The sequence below is a fragment of the Coregonus lavaretus genome, assembly GCF_964263955.1.
Source record: "Coregonus lavaretus genome assembly, contig: HAP1_SCAFFOLD_1368, whole genome shotgun sequence".
NCBI classification, from domain to species: domain Eukaryota; kingdom Metazoa; phylum Chordata; class Actinopteri; order Salmoniformes; family Salmonidae; genus Coregonus; species Coregonus lavaretus.
In genome coordinates, this window is record NW_028164678.1 from 86,177 (window position 1) to 102,212 (window position 16,036).

Below are 16,036 nucleotides of genomic sequence, written 5' to 3' on the forward strand. Positions count from 1 at the left end.
ATGGACCTGACCACGCTCTCAGACGACGAGGCCAAGCACATCTGGGAGGTCATACAGAGAGACTTCACCCTCAGGAAGAAAGAAGAAGAGAGACTGGGGTGGGTCACTTTTCAATAAGGTTCAATATAATATTTCAGAGGTTTAGTAAGAAAATAATACATTGAATCAACGTTGAAGGGTGGAAGGCTTGGAATGTGTTTTTCAATAGCATATCTGACATAACAAACTCCTTGTCTGTATGTGACATATATAATCATGAGGTCTTACGCTTACAGCATTTAGGACTCTGTAACAATGGATACTTATTGTCTGTCTTTTAGCTGAATGCCAACACTATAGATTCCATACGAGTCAATCACACTGAGGTCCTCCGAGACACCGCTATCTATATTTTAGCCATATGTTTTCCACAGTGTGTGTGCATGTGTGTGTATGTGTGTGTGTGTGTTTGTGTGTGTGTGTGTGTGTCTGTCTGTGTGTCTGTGTGTCTGTGTGTCTGTGTGTGTGTGTGTGTGTGTTCAGGCTTCAGGAATATAAGTGTGAAACAGGCCTGCTGTTGTGAGTCAGCTCATCACAGTGATCATGGCTAAGTCACAAGGCCCATACTGCCTGTACTGTGTCCCAGGGAAAACAAGTTGCCAAGAGGCCTATTCTCTCTGGGACACAAAGACTCCTCTGTCTGTCTTCCTCATCTTCTCATACTCCTAAAGGAAAATAGACTTCCAGTCAGACCTCACTTTATTTTATTCAGAAACTGTCAGAAGGACATTGTGTAAAAGGTTTTGTTCTCTATAAGTTATTTAATGTAGTCCCTGCTGAAACAGACAAAAACAGAACAACAGAATGGTACATTATAAGTGTGATCCTGCACGCATGATTCCACAAAGCCAACCTTAAGGTGATTTATTATAATCCATGGAGTTAACAGGGACTTAATGTTATCTTCTTAATGCTATCTACTAATCTACTGCATACTGATTTCATCACTTCTCTATGCCCTTTCCTCTCCTCTCCTCTCCTCTCCTCTCCTCTCCTCTCCTCTCCTCTCCTCTCCTCTCCTCTCCTCTCCTCTCCTCTCCTCTCCTCTCCTCTCCTCTCCTCTCCTCTCCTCTAGGGATCTAAAGACTAAGATAGAGAAGGAGGACACTAAGATTGAGCTGCTGGGGACTCAGACCACCCTGGTAGACTCTCACTGTATCCGCTGTCTGCAGCCCTTCAAGTTCCTGGTCAACAGTAAGCGTCAGTGCATAGACTGCAAGATGTACACCTGCAAGGCATGCAGCCGCTACAACAAGAAGGATCACGGCTGGGTGTGCGACCCCTGCCGGATGACAAGGTGGGGCCCGTGGGTGTCAAGGTCTCCTGAATACACAGTGTTAACAGATTCTCCTGAACACACACTGTAGTAATAACAGATGGGTTTGGAAGCATTGGCAATCGTGTTTGACTGACCAGGTCTTAAACCCAGATCGTCTGTATCATTATGAAGCTTCAGGCAGGTAGAGAAGAGGGCCAACTCTTATAAGGCTAGTAATAGTATGTAGTTAGAGAAGAGGGCCAACTAGGGCCTCCCGAGTGGCGCAGCGGTCTAAGGCACTGCATTACAGTACTTGAGGCATCACTACAGACCCGGGTTCGATCCCAGGCTGTGTCACAGCCGGCCGTGACCGGGAGACCCATGAGGCGGCGCACAATTGGCCCAGCGTCATCCGGGTTAGGGGAGGGTTTGGCCGGCCGGGATTTCCTTGTCCCATCGCGCACAAGCGACTCCTTGTGGCGGGCCGGGCGCCTGCAAGCTGACTTTGGTCGCCAGCTGGACGGTGTTTCCTCCAACACATTGGTGCAGCTGGCTTCCGCGTTAAGCGAGCAGTGTGTCAAGAAGCAGTGCGGGATGGCGAGGAGGACGCATGGCTCTTGTCCTTCGCCTCTCCCAAGTCCGTAGGAGAGTTGCAGCGATGGGACAAGACTGTAACTACCAATTGGATATCATGTAAAAGTATGAAACATATATATATGACTACATAACAGTATGTAGTCAGAGAAGAGGGCCAAGTGTTCTGTTCAAGTCACATGGTACGGACACCAGCTCTATGGGGTTCATTTACATTCCACTGATGATGGGGTCCATATTGAGACTGGAATGATTCTTGTGTTTACCTCGCAGGGTCCTGAAAATCGGAACGGTGGGATGGTACCATGACAACGTGCGCACCCGTTTCAAGCGCTTCGGCAGTGCCAAGGTGATGAAGTCTCTTTACAAGCGACTCAATGGAGAGGGTGGGTTCTTTTTGTTTGATTATTGATTCATTGTGCATACTTCTAAATGTAAGCGCATGTTACAGTTGTGGTTGTTGTTGAGACATGTGTCCAAGTGTCACATTTTGGTCACCAGATGATCAGGAGTGTGTCACATGGCTGGCTTTAATGAAGAGTCACATCGTAGGGCCTGTAATCACACCGGGGTGACATGCCCACGCTATGATGACATATGGTCACCAGTGGCGGCTGGTGGGAGGAGCTATAGAAGGACGGGCTCATTTTAATGGCTAGAATGGAATAAATGGAATGGTATCAAAAACATCAAACATATGGAAACCACTCGTTTGACTCGGTTCCATTGATTCCATTCCAGCCATTACAATGAGCCTGTCCTCCTATGGCTCCTCCCACCAGCCTCCACTAATGGTCACATGTAGTGTTCTAGAACTGAGAACAGTGTTCTAGAACTGAGTGGCTGTTGTATGTTCTGTATTCTAACAGTCCTCTTGCCCAGACCTCACAGAGGACAAAGAGATCATTTGAAGTGTATATGTTATCAGTAACAGTATATCACTACTCTTTGTCTTCACAGGCACCCGTCGTGATAGTGATACACAAAGCATGCCCGACTTCCGCAGTAAGTAGAATAAATGAAGGCAATGGGAAAAAACTAACAAATATTTTAACATACCTGAAAGCTGTGTAACCCTGTGTCACATTTACATACCATAGTAGAGTTGATAACACCAGCATAAGCACTATGATATGCAAATGTAACACAAGGTTACACAGTTTGGAGAAAAAAAAGGTTTGTGACCCCTTCCTCTCCCTCTCCCCCCTATAGATGATAGGTACAACGGTCACGATGAGGACTATGCAGAAGCAGAAGCGCAGCGATACAAAATGGTAAACCATTTTTCCTCTCCATATCGTTCTAGAGAAACTAGACATAATATCCCAGACTCACTATTTCTCTTTGTGTCTCCATCCTGTTGTTTTTTCAGATGCGCAAGAACAAGCGCCTGCTCTCTGTTCATCCCATGGACTTGGATGTGGATATAGAAGAGTATTTTCCACCCCACTCTCACACTCACTCTCGTCGACAATCCTTCCAGGTAGACGGACAAAACAGTCTTGGTTTCTACTAGCCAAAAGTAGTGCATTGTGGGAATGGGGGGTTATTTGAGATTGTGATTGTTATGTCACCTCTCTACAGCAGATCCAGGAGGAGCGAGGCGGTGGCCACCGGGGTGACATGGAGTACATGGACATGCAGCAACAACAACACAGCATGAACCGTAGGAAGAGCCTGGATAGGTACAACATGCGCCATGGTAAGCAACACGCAACACGCAACACACTCGCACACACAGAGACATTCAATCAGACCTTGTTAGTTTGCAATGTACTGTCGTGGTCAAAAGTTTTGAGAATGACACAAGTATTGGTCTTCACAAAGTTTGCTGCTTCAGTGTTTTTAGATATTTTTGTCAGATGTTACTATGGTATACTGAAGTATAATTACAAGCATTCCTTAAGTGTCAAAGGCTTTTATTGACAATTACATTAAGTTTATGCAAAGAGTCAATATTTGCAGTGTTGACCCTTCTTTTTCAAGACCTCTGCAATCCACCCTGGCATGCTGTCAATTAACTTCTGGGCCACATCCTGACTGATGGCAACCCATTCTTGCATAATCAATGCTTGGAGTTTGTCAGAATTTGTGGGTTTTTGTTTGTCCACCCGCCTCTTGAGGATTGACCATAAGTTCTCAATGGGATTAAGGTCTGGGGAGTTTCCTGGCCATGGACCCAAAATGTCGATGTTTTGTTCCCCGAGCCACTTAGTTATCACTTTTGCCTTATGGCAAGGTGCTCCATCATTGCTGGAAAAGGCATTGTTCGTCACCAAACTGTTCTTGGATGGTTGGGAGAAGTTCCTCTCGGAGGATGTGTTGGTACCATTCTTTATTCATGGCTGTTTTCTTAGGCAAAATTGTGAGTGAGAAGCAACCCCACACGTGAATGGTCTCAGGATGCTGTCCTGTTGGCATGACACAGGACTGATGGTAGCACTCACCTTGTCTTCTCCGGACAAGCTTTTTTCCAGATGCCCCAAACAATCGGAAAGGGGATTCATCAGAGAAAATGACTTTACCCCAGTCCTCAGCAGTACAATCCCTGTACCTTTTGCAGAATATCAGTCTGTCCCTGATGTTTTTCCTGGAGAGAAGTGGCTTCCTCGCTGCCCTTTTTGACACCAGGCCATCCTCCAAAAGTCTTCGCCTCACTGTGCGTGCAGATGCACTCACACCTGCCTGCTGCCATTCCTGAGCAAGCTCTGCACTCCTTGCAGGTAACCATGGTTAACAGAGGAAGAACAATGATTTCAAGCACCACCCTCCTTTTAAAGCTTCCAGTCTGTTATTCTAACTCAATCAGCATGACAGAGTGTTCTTCAGCCGTGTCCTTGTCAACACTCTCACCTGTGTTAACGAGAGAATCACTGACATGATGTAAGCTGGTCCTTTTGTGGCAGGGCTGAAATGCAGTGGAAATGTTTTTTGGGGATTAAGTTCATTTTCATGGCAAATAGGGACTTTGCAATTAATTGCAATTCATCTGATCACTCTTCATAACATTCTGGAGTATATGCAAATTGCCATCATAAAAACTGAGGCAGCAGACTTTGTGAAAATTAATATTTGTGTCATTCTCAGAACTTTTGACCACGACTGTAATGGCATAAAAATATTACAACAACAGTAATCTCACACCAAACTGACATTTGCTAATATAACCTGAGTCAAAGCATTGGTCCTCAGACGATGGGCAGTATGGGATGGTGCGTGCCCGCTCCCTGTCCAAGATCAGCTCCTCTATGAACCGCCAGCACTATGTGGACACGTCAGAAGAGGAGGAGGGAGGGCGCAACACCATGTACCAGACCCCCCATCGCCGACGCCCTTCCCACGGCCTAGTTGGCTCTCACGAGAACCTGCAGGTCCCCCCACAGCCACCGGTAGGGGACGTGTGTATGACAAGTGTGTGTGAGAATGGTGTTTGTGTGTGTGTGTGTGACGTGTGTGTGAGTGAGTGTTCGTGTGTGTGTGAGAGAGAGAGAGAGAGAGAGAGAGAGAGAGAGAGAGAGAGAGAGAGAGAGAGAGAGAGAGAGAGAGAGAGAGAGAGAGAGAGAGAGAGAGAGAGAGAGAAAAGAAAGAGAGAGAGAAAGATAAAAAAGAGAGAAATATAAAGAGAGAGAGAGAAATAGAGCTGAAACAGAGATGAGAGAGATGATGTCCCTCTACACTATTAAACTACCCTGACCATAGAAAATGACCCACGTTAACTAACAAACAAGGGTGGACTTGTCCTTCCTCTCAAGCCTGGGAAGATGGATTTCAAACAGTGTTGGGCTGCATTACATTGTACATGTATTTATTGGAAGTTGATCTTGTGTCTCAAGTGATGCATGCTGGGTTTTTTAGTGGATTGAACTTTAGAGAGCAGAACAGAGACGTTGTTTCTTGATTTGGATAATTAATTAATAGGGTGTAATCAGCTGCTCTGCTCAGTCAATGATTACAACGTCTATTTTGAGTGATTACTCCATGCAAGTCTGGTCTAATACTATCTCCAACCTTGTTTCAGGTTTGCCTCTCCATTCATTCACAATGTACGTTTGTATTGGTCTCACCTCACTCCTCTCCTGTCATTATGATGCAGATCAATGCGCTAAACAAGCGCATGTCAGCCATAGAGAGTCTCCTCAACCGGCTGGAGTCCAAGATGACCGTACCCCCCGACGATGAGGTAAGAAAGGGTTAAAAACCTTCCTACTGCTCTCCTAACAGAGCATTATCTTTCTTGGAATAATCATAGAGAGAATTACAGGGGTTAATCAAAGGGTAGCTTGTTAGCCAACTCTGGCCTAAACCTGTTGTTGCCCACCTTGAGTTGGGCTCATTTCTATTGCAACTCCTCCGAGTTGAATTTGTTGAATCTCTCCATAAGACATAAGCCATTCAACTCCTTAACATTCAAGTCTTAAACTGACGGGAATCTAGATGGAACTGACACCAACCCTGTTTCTGTCCACCTGGAATAAAGTCAAGAAAACTACCCAGAACAGGATTCACTGGAGATGGACTGTTGATGCTCGAGGTTCCACTAGCTGCAAAAAAGAAAAAAGTCAAGTAAGTAAATCCTGTTTCTATCCACAGGCGACGTCCCCGACCGCTGCACAGATAGAGGAGGAGAAGCTGAGGAGGAAGCTGAGCGAGCTGGCGGGGAACATCAGTGTTCCCTCCTCCGACGAGGAAGCAGGGGGAGGGGGGAAGAAGAACCCTTTATTAAAGAGGGCCGCTGTGAAGAGTACACCCCCAGTCCTCCCCCTGGAGCCCCTCAGCTCCTCCAGCGATGAGGGTCCCACTGAGGCTCAACAGGTGAGATTTGGGGGTCCTGTTACCCTGTTACATCTCAGACACACACCAAAAAGCTGTAGCGGAGGTGATGGGATCCAACCAATGATGTGTATAAACCCTAGATTGCTGATGCTATGTAATGGCCAATGAGAGGCTTTGAAGACCACCTGCTGCCATATTGGTACTCCCCAGTAGGAGCAGTCCTCCATAGGAATCAATGGAATGCTACAGTATTTCAATTAAATGTTTCAAGGACAAAATTACATGTATTTAGGTATTTCTTTGTTGTAGTGGGGACAGTATCATTAGTACAAAAAAAATGTTTTATACTTTCAGGAATATCTTTTGTATTTTTATGTTCAGTTCACATCATATAATTTAAAAGTATACATTAAAGCAGGGTTCTTCAATTCCGGTCCTGGAGGGCCGAAACACCTCTGTTTTTCATCCTCTCCTTCTAATCAGGGGCTAATTCAGACCTGGGACACCAGGTGAGTGCAATTAACTACCAGGTAGAAATAAAAAACAGAAGTGTTTCGGCCCTCCAGGACCGGAATTGAAGAACCCTGCATTAAAGTGTCTGTAATAAAGGCAGGAGGAGTACCAAAATGGCTGTACTGTGGCTTCAAAACAACAACCCCTGTCAGTCATCTAGGGTTTACATCATTGGATCCGACCAGGGACCTCTCGCACGCAGAGTCAACGTCTTTAAAAAAAAATCACTAACACCCTATAGCCTTTCTTGCAGCAACACTCACACTTGTCTTTTCTCACGAGTACTTCAGCACTTTGCTGATAGCTGCTTTATTGAGGAAAGGTTTTACTTACTATGACTGTGATATGAGGTTGCACCAACTGTAAGTCCCTCTGGATAAGAGTATCTGCTAAATGACTACAATGTAAATGTCTTAACCATTAGACCAAGACATAATCCTTGTGGTCTCAGGGTGACATTTGGGCTAACAAGTCTCAGGCAGGGCTACCTCATCACGAAAGTGTGATTCCAAATCACCTCCGCTACATATAGGAGAGATAGGTACTTTCCCACCGGCTAATTTCTGTTCCCTTACATGGCTTTCAGAGATCCACTGCGGCAGCCCTCTGTGACATCACCAAAGAGTTTCTAAGAACCATTAATGCCACTGAAAGCGCAATGAACGAGTACCGCCCCTCAGTACCGTCTAATGACAGCCCCATGTTAATTGACAAGGCTGACGTAAGGCAAGCAGCTGAGTCTTACAGAGAACTTGAGGAAAATGTAAGCTTAAAAATCACACTCCTCTTTTCCTCCAAAGCAATCATAATCCAATCAAAATAGCTGTGTGTCAAGTGTAGGGCCGAAGCTATGCCTGCCTTTTTTTTTTTAAGCATGCAAGACTTCTTGTGTTGTCTTAAAGCAGAGATTCGCTTTGTATTCCAAGCAGTCTAGTCTGGAATCTGTTAGCTTGCTAATGGTGTTTGGTTAACAGCTCAACTGTAAAGGGTGCATTTGTCCTGTGGTTGTCCTGTGCCCTGTTACAGGTGTACATGACCTCAGGGAAGTCTTTTGACCTGGAGAAGAAGCTGAGGCATCTGGAGCAGAGTGCCAAGAATCGCTTCGGAGGGGCCACAGACTCGGAGCTCTCTGAACTGGAGGATGTGGTGGCTCTGACTGCACATCGGGTCCAGAGCACTGAGAGTGAGGTGGGTGACGAGGCTCTACTGCGGGTTCTACTGAGCAGGCTAAATAACAATAAAACACTGGAGCACATTTTGTTGATATATCTATTATTTTCAGATAACTTGTTTTCCTTCAGAAGAGTATCATTTGTACTTTGTGTCTTTTCATTCATTCTCTCTTAGGTGTCTGATTTGGAGAACAAGCTTGCTGCTCTAAGTGCCTCAGGGAAGAAAAAGGTGAGTATTTTGTGCAATTCACTATTTCTCTTCAGACCCGCTTGGGCTTGCATTGATGCTTATTGTTGTCCTATGCTGTTCTCTAAAACCTCTATTCTATCTGACAGATATCAGGTTCGCAGAACAGGAAAAGGTTTAACCAAGACTTCCCCACAAGTAAGGCCCAAAAGCATATTGTAATGCCCCTAATACGTTGTCGTTCAGTCCTGACCAACTGTATTTATGACAATCTCCTCTTGTTTCCACGTTCAGAAACCAGCAATGGCTCAGGATCCCTACGGAAATCAAATCACATGTAAAGGACTGTGTGACGAATAACCCAATGATACTGTATGTATTAACTTAGTTACTTAAATCTACCTTAAACCTTATCTGTCACTGATCCACTGTATATCTGATGCCACTCTCATATCCACATTGCTACAGTATGTTAATGGTATTACACACCCACAATGCACAGCAGCAATGTAATGTAAAAGCAGGATACACAATAACTATGTTAAATGCAAAAACAACCCTGGTTTACAGCCTGAAAATCATATGCAATCTAATGTATCCTCTCAGTCTCAGTGTATCTCATCTCTAAACTCATGAAAAGATCTGATGTGATTGGTCAAAAGGGCAATTTGTGGAAAAAAATATCAGAATTGGTCTTCCTGTCTGAACACAGCCTAAGTGTCCTGATTTAAAAAATGAATATTTGTGCCATATAGGCTAAGTTCAAGCAGAGGCCAAAATTGACTTTTTGTGTTAAAATGGAGTTTGATTAGTGAACACTGGTAAAGTGGTAGTTACTGAACACAATCATTACCTAGTCTAATAATGACCTTGGGTTGTATGGGACTCTGAGAAACAAGCACCACGACTTACCATCTGACATCACCAATTGTGTTAAATTCCAATCACAGAGTGTCTGTTGCATAAAGTCTTAGTAAATATCTTTCCGAAAAAGAACAGTGAAATGATGCCTTAACACTGAACAGACAAGTATGATATGAAATAACAAGTTATCGCTCTAGTCTGGATAATAATAGTTTTCAAGGCAATTATAAATATTGCAGTAGGATGAATATATATATACAGTGGGGGAAAAAAGTATTTAGTCAGCCACCAATTGTGCAAGTTCTCCCACTTAAAAAGATGAGAGAAGCCTGTAATTTTCATCATAGGTACACGTCAACTATGACAGACAAATTGAGGAAAAAAAATCCAGAAAATCACATTGTAGGATTTTTTATGAATTTATTTGCAAATTATGGTGGAAAATAAGTATTTGGTCAATAACAAAAGTTTCTCAATATTTTGTTATATACCCTTTGTTGGCAATGACACAGGTCAAAGTTTTCTGTAAGTCTTCACAAGGTTTTCACACACTGTTGCTGGTATTTTGGCCCATTCCCCCATGCATATCTCCTCTAGAGCAGTGATGTTTTGGGGCTGTCGCTGGGCAACAGACTTTCAACTCCCTCCAAAGATTTTCTATGGGGTTGAGATCTGGAGACTGGCTAGGCCACTCCAGGACCTTGAAATGCTTCTTACGAAGCCACTCCTTTGTTGCCCGGGCGGTGTGTTTGGGATCATTGTCATGCTGAAAGACCCAGCCACGTTTCATCTTCAATGCCCTTGCTGATGGAAGGAGGTTTTCACTCAAAATCTCACGATACATGGCCCCATTCATTCTTTCCTTTACACGGATCAGTCGTCCTGGTCCCTTTGCAGAAAAACAGCCCCAAAGCATGATGTTTCCACCCCTATGCTTCACAGTAGGTATGGTGTTCTTTGGATGCAACTCAGCATTCTTTGTCCTCCAAACACGACGAGTTGAGTTTTTACCAAAAAGTTATATTTTGGTTTCATCTGACCATATGACATTCTCCCAATCCTCTTCTGGATCATCCAAATGCTCTCTAGCAAACTTCAGACGGGCCTGGACATGTACTGGCTTAAGCAGGGGGACACGTCTGGCACTGCAGGATTTGAGTCCCTGGCGGCGTAGTGTGTTACTGATGGTAGGCTTTGTTACTTTGGTCCCAGCTCTCTGCAGGTCATTCACTAGGTCCCCCCTTGTGGTTCTGGGATTTTTGCTCACCGTTCTTGTGATCATTTTGACCCCACGGGTGAGATCTTGCGTGGAGCCCCAGATCGAGGGAGATTATCAGTGGTCTTGTATGTCTTCCATTTCCTAATAATTGCTTCCACAGTTGATTTCTTCAAACCAAGCTGCTTACCTATTGCAGATTCAGTCTTCCCAGCCTGGTGCAGGTCTACAATTTTGTTTCTGGTGTCCTTTGACAGCTCTTTGGTCTTGGCCATAGTGGAGTTTGGAGTGTGACTGTTTGAGGTTGTGGACAGGTGTCTTTTATACTGATACAAGTTCAAACAGGTGCCATTAATACAGGTAACGAGTGGAGGACAGAGGGGCCTCTTAAAGAATAAGTTATAGGTCTGTGAGAGCCAGAAATCTTGCTTGTTTGTAGGTGACCAAATACTTATTTTCCACCATAATTTGCAAATAAATTCATTAAAAATCCTACAATGTGATTTTCTGGATATTTTTTCTAAATTTGTCTGTCATAGTTGACGTGTACCTATGATGAAAATTACAGGCCTCTCTCAACTTTTTAAGTGGGAGAACTTGCACAATTGGTGGCTGACTAAATACTTTTTTTCCCCACTGTATATATACTGTATCATTTGAAAAGCAGTAGTGCGTTATGCTGTCATTGGGCTTCTGCATCTAATAAATTGTATCACATCAACTGTTGAGTGTTTCTATTCTGAGGGTATCTTAACATACGCTGAAGGTAAGAAGGCCTGCTATGCCGATCCCATATTGGTAGAGTGATTGCAGGCAGACACCTGCTGCCACAGCATTTTCATGTTCATATTACTTAACATTATTGCTTAGCCAATCATGGTGGTCTTGAGATCCTGTTAGCATTCTCAACCATCGATGTTGAAAACATTGTATTTAACATACCGTGGCAAAGCGTTGCCAAGGAATTTCATTGATGTTCAACCAAGTCTATGTTCAAGATGTCAATTGTTATTCTGGTGAATGAGCGCACTTGACATAATGATCACAGAGTATTGCAATAATTTAAAAAAATACAAATTGTAGGACAAACACATGTACTTTTACAATCTCGATTAAACTGTAATAACATATCAATGACACTAGAAAACATCAATTAAACTGTAATAACATATCAATGACACTAGAAAACATCAATTAAACTGTAATAGCATATCAATTACAGTAGAAACAATCATTCAGGGCAAGTCTGGTATCTGTCCCCACTAGAGGAAGTGATTGCACTAGAAAACATCAATTAAACTGTAATAACATATAAATTACACTAGCAAACAATCATTCAGGGCAAGTCTGTATCTGTCCCCACTAGAGGAAGTGATTGCACTAGAAAACATCAATTAAACTGTAATAACATATCAATTACACTAGAAAACATCAATTAAACTGTAATAACATATCAATTACACTAGAAAGCATCAATTAAACTGTAATAACATATCAATTACACTAGAAAACATCAATTAAACTGTAATAGCATATCAATTACAGTAGAAAACATCAATTAAACTGTAATAACATATCAATTACACTAGAAAACATCAATTAAACTGTAATAACAAATCAATTACACTAGAAAACATCAATTAAACTGTAATAGCATATCAATTACAGTAGAAAACATCAATTAAACTGTAATAACATATCAATTACACTAGAAAACATCAATTAAACTGTAATAACATATCAATGACACTAGAAAACATCAATTAAACTGTAATAACATATCAATTACACTAGAAAACATCAATTAAACTGTAATAACATATCAATGACACTAGAAAACATCAATTAAACTGTAATAACATATCAATTACACTAGAAAACATCAATTAAACTGTAATAGCATATCAATTACAGTAGAAAACAATCATTCAGGGCAAGTCTGGTATCTGTCCCCACTAGAGGAAGTGATTGCACTAGAAAACATCAATTAAACTGTAATAACATATAAATTACACTAGAAAACAATCATTCAGGGCAAGTCTGTTATCTGTCCCCACTAGAGGAAGTGATTGCAGCAGTAGCTCTGGATTAGCACTGAACTCTCATGTATAATTGTCGGTAATGTCTACACCTGTTGTATTCGGCGCATGTGGCAAATAAAATGTGATTTTATTTTATTTGATTAAACAGAAGGCTTTATCTTTCTCTACTAGAGGGAGTGATTGCAGCAGTGGCTCTGGATTGGCACTGAACTCTCATGTATAAACAGAAGGCTTTATCTTTCTCCACTGGAGGGAGTGATTGCTCAGCAGTAGCTATGGATTGTCACTGAGCTCTCAGACATAAACAGAAGGCTTTATCTGTCCCCACTAGAGGGAGTGATTGCAGCAGTGGCTCTGGATTGGCACTGAACTCTCATGTATAAACAGAAGGCTTTATCTTTCTCCACTAGAGGGAGTGATTGCTCAGCAGTAGCTATGGATTGTCACTGAGCTCTCAGACATAAACAGAAGGCTTTCATCTAGTTTACTGACTAGACATGAGGTCAGAGTTACAGATTAAAATGGTTGTCTGATATTAAAATTTAGGCCTGAATCAGAAATGCACCTACACAAAGGAATAAGACAGACGCACAGCTATTCAGATAATTGCCAAAGAGACCTAGGATTAGTCTATGTCACAATGTTGACATGGCAAGTGAGATTTATTTGGTTAAACTCAAATTCAGTGCTGGCCTGCCTACTCAAACAGTAGTAAACTAATAGCTTATCTGTTTGCATCGAGACTATTGGAGACGTCTAAAGACCATGTCAATTGACAGGGCTGCTTCTTGCATTACAGGGTCATCCCATTAGGGTTATTAGGCTACAGAATATTTGTCAAGACATCACCCCTTTCTCAAACTATACGATAAATTCTGAACGAAAACACCACGAAGGAACTGTTTTGACAATTCTATGACCAGTAAAATTCGACCGTTTTGAGGACACCCATCCCGTCCATAATGCGGCCACTATCTATCTGCAGAAAGCTCGAGGCTCTGCCCCGGAACCTGTATTCGTCCTGCTGTGGGCATGATCCGAGATTGCGCTGCAATAAAACTTTTGTCCATCTGCTTTGACATCTCGTCGACTCCCGCGTCCTACTAAAGCAAATAACGAGGACATAATTAAATCGCTATTAGGAATAATTATTTATCATGCTCGCATGTGTTCTTGTTTTAGTATTCCATACCGAAGCTTAAAATGTATCTATATGATGACAATGGCGGACGATTAGCTAGATGACAATTTGTTTTCAAAGGAACCCGAAGAGGTAGCTATACTATGCGTGTTTTGACACATCAAAGCGACGCGTGTGATATTAGTTGTTTATCAGCATCAGGAATCAAGGAATAGTGTTACATTTGAAGGCGGTTACATTGAAATAATGTATCAGAATGGCATCACGTCTCGTGCCTGGGAAGCGAATTGATGATGGATTGTTATTACATTGTAGCTACCCGGTTGTAAATAGTTTAATTCTTTTCGCGTGTTATTGGTGAGCTATTTTTCCATTACGTGGAGATGGTGATTACATTTTTCCAACGTGCGCTTCATCGTCATCATTCGGCTTATGTGTTCCATTTTTGAATTTCTTTGAGGCTGACACGTATGCTACAGGAAGACTTTATCACAAAATACACAAACATGGGAACTCAGATGAATGGTACTGGAAGAAAAAGAATCCCCAACAGGGAGAGACTGACCGCAGAGGACGATGCCCTCAATCAAATTGCTCGGGAGGTAAGTTTTGGGAGATGGTTTTCCTTTCTTATTTTAGGAGGCAATGCTCGTCATACTGCGCCAAAGGTATGCCACGGGGTGCATTCAATTAAAGCCTATATTTAATATATTATGTCATCAACATAAAGGCCCTTGCTTGTGCATCATATGTGTAAGGTATAGCCTAGACCAGAGGTTCCCAACCAGGGGTACTAGGACCCCTGGGGGTACTTGGCCTATCCACAGGGGATACTTGAGAAGACCTCTCCTCAGTGGAGAAGACCGTAGGCTTACTGGTAAAATGCACATGAGGGGGTACTTCAGGGGTTCCTCCGAGCAGAGCAACATTCTGTTGGTGGTACAGTAACCGAAAACGGTTGAGAACCACTGGCCTAGGCTACAGTAGGACTATTCAAAAATCATGCATCAGTTGCTGCAGCCCCCACCCTCCTCAACTGACGAACACAGCGCGGTCATTATTATCACTGGGCTAATGGATATGTATCGTGGTGCCTCTCCGATGCTGTATGCAAGGCATTCCCTGGACTGACAGACAAAGACGCATTATTTGTAAAAGGAAACACTGACATTGTTTGCTTGGCCTACATAATCTGGTATGTGGATGGACAGTGGATCAAAGCGACAAAAATGAATGGGGTAATTGTTGAGGGGTAAATAGCTTGATAAAGACACTTGGGGACGACCAAGGACACGTTTGTTTCCCCATTGCACATTGAAATTGGTACCAACTGCAATATCAGACTTCCTAGCTATTGATACACCTCCTATTCTGTTCCCCGATGACGTTATTCAGAGGGGTTGGGTTAAATGCAGAAGACAAATTTCAGTTGAATGCATTGTTGTACAACTGACTAGGTATCCCCCTTTCCCTTTCCATAAAGCAGATTAAAGAAGCAGGAGAGAGAGAGAGATTTCGGTCAGACTGCAATGAGGGGTGCATCTCAATACTGTCCTGGTTTCCTCCCCTTGTCTCCTCCTCTCTTTACTACAATTTGAGGTCACAGGATAGGTGGAAACAAATCAGTGCAGACCAATGACAGGAGATTAAGTAAGCCACATCATATAATATGCAAATTTAGCAAACGCTTTTATACATTTTTCATGTGGCAATCCCAGCAGGAATCGAACCCAGAACCCTGGCGTTGCAAGCACCATGCTCTACCTACTGAGCGACAGAGGACCACATGTGATGTGAGATGGAGGAAACTGAGTGGCGCAGTGGTCTAAGGCACTGCATCGCAGTGCTAACTGTGCCACTAGAGATCCTGGTTCGAATCCAGGCTCTGTCGCAGCCGGCCGTGACCGGGAGACTCATGGGCGGCGCACAATTGGTCCAGGGTAGGGGAGGGAATGGCCGGCAGGGATGTAGCTCAGTTGATAGAGCATGGCGTTTGCAACGCCAGGGTTGTGGGTTCGATTCCCACGGGGGGGCAGTATAAAAATATATACTGTATGTATTCACTAACTGTAAGTCGCTCTGGATAAGAGCGTCTGCTAAATGACATAAATGTAAATGTAAAATGAACCAGAAGTTGATGGGGATACAATCATAGGGAGACCTACAGACAGTCATCATACTATATTTATGTCCAGGGCCCAGATTCACAAAACTTTCTTAAGAATACATTTCTTCTT

General features: G+C 43.0%; 2 protein-coding genes across 2 annotated transcripts in view; both read left to right on the top strand.

The window, feature by feature from the left end:
* mlpha (melanophilin a) lies at positions 1–8,877 on the top strand (the record flags this gene model as incomplete). The annotated part of the gene is made up of 15 exons (XM_084191823.1): positions 1–98; positions 1,115–1,336; positions 2,165–2,277; positions 2,852–2,896; positions 3,104–3,165; positions 3,264–3,374; positions 3,476–3,593; positions 5,084–5,280; positions 5,985–6,071; positions 6,482–6,703; positions 7,764–7,940; positions 8,204–8,365; positions 8,525–8,578; positions 8,686–8,734; positions 8,831–8,877. The coding sequence occupies 15 exons, from the start codon at positions 1–3 to the stop codon at positions 8,875–8,877; spliced, it is 1,764 nt and encodes a 587-aa protein (XP_084047949.1).
* A 4,831-nt stretch (positions 8,878–13,708) lies between these two features.
* Positions 13,709–16,036, top strand: part of lrrfip1b (leucine rich repeat (in FLII) interacting protein 1b) — a 30,959-nt gene continuing 28,631 nt past the window's right edge. The window contains exon 1 of the mRNA XM_084191821.1: positions 13,709–14,401. Within this exon, the coding sequence (XP_084047947.1) occupies positions 14,270–14,401 (132 nt within the window). The 5' untranslated portion in view covers positions 13,709–14,269. The remainder of the gene's footprint in view (positions 14,402–16,036) is intronic.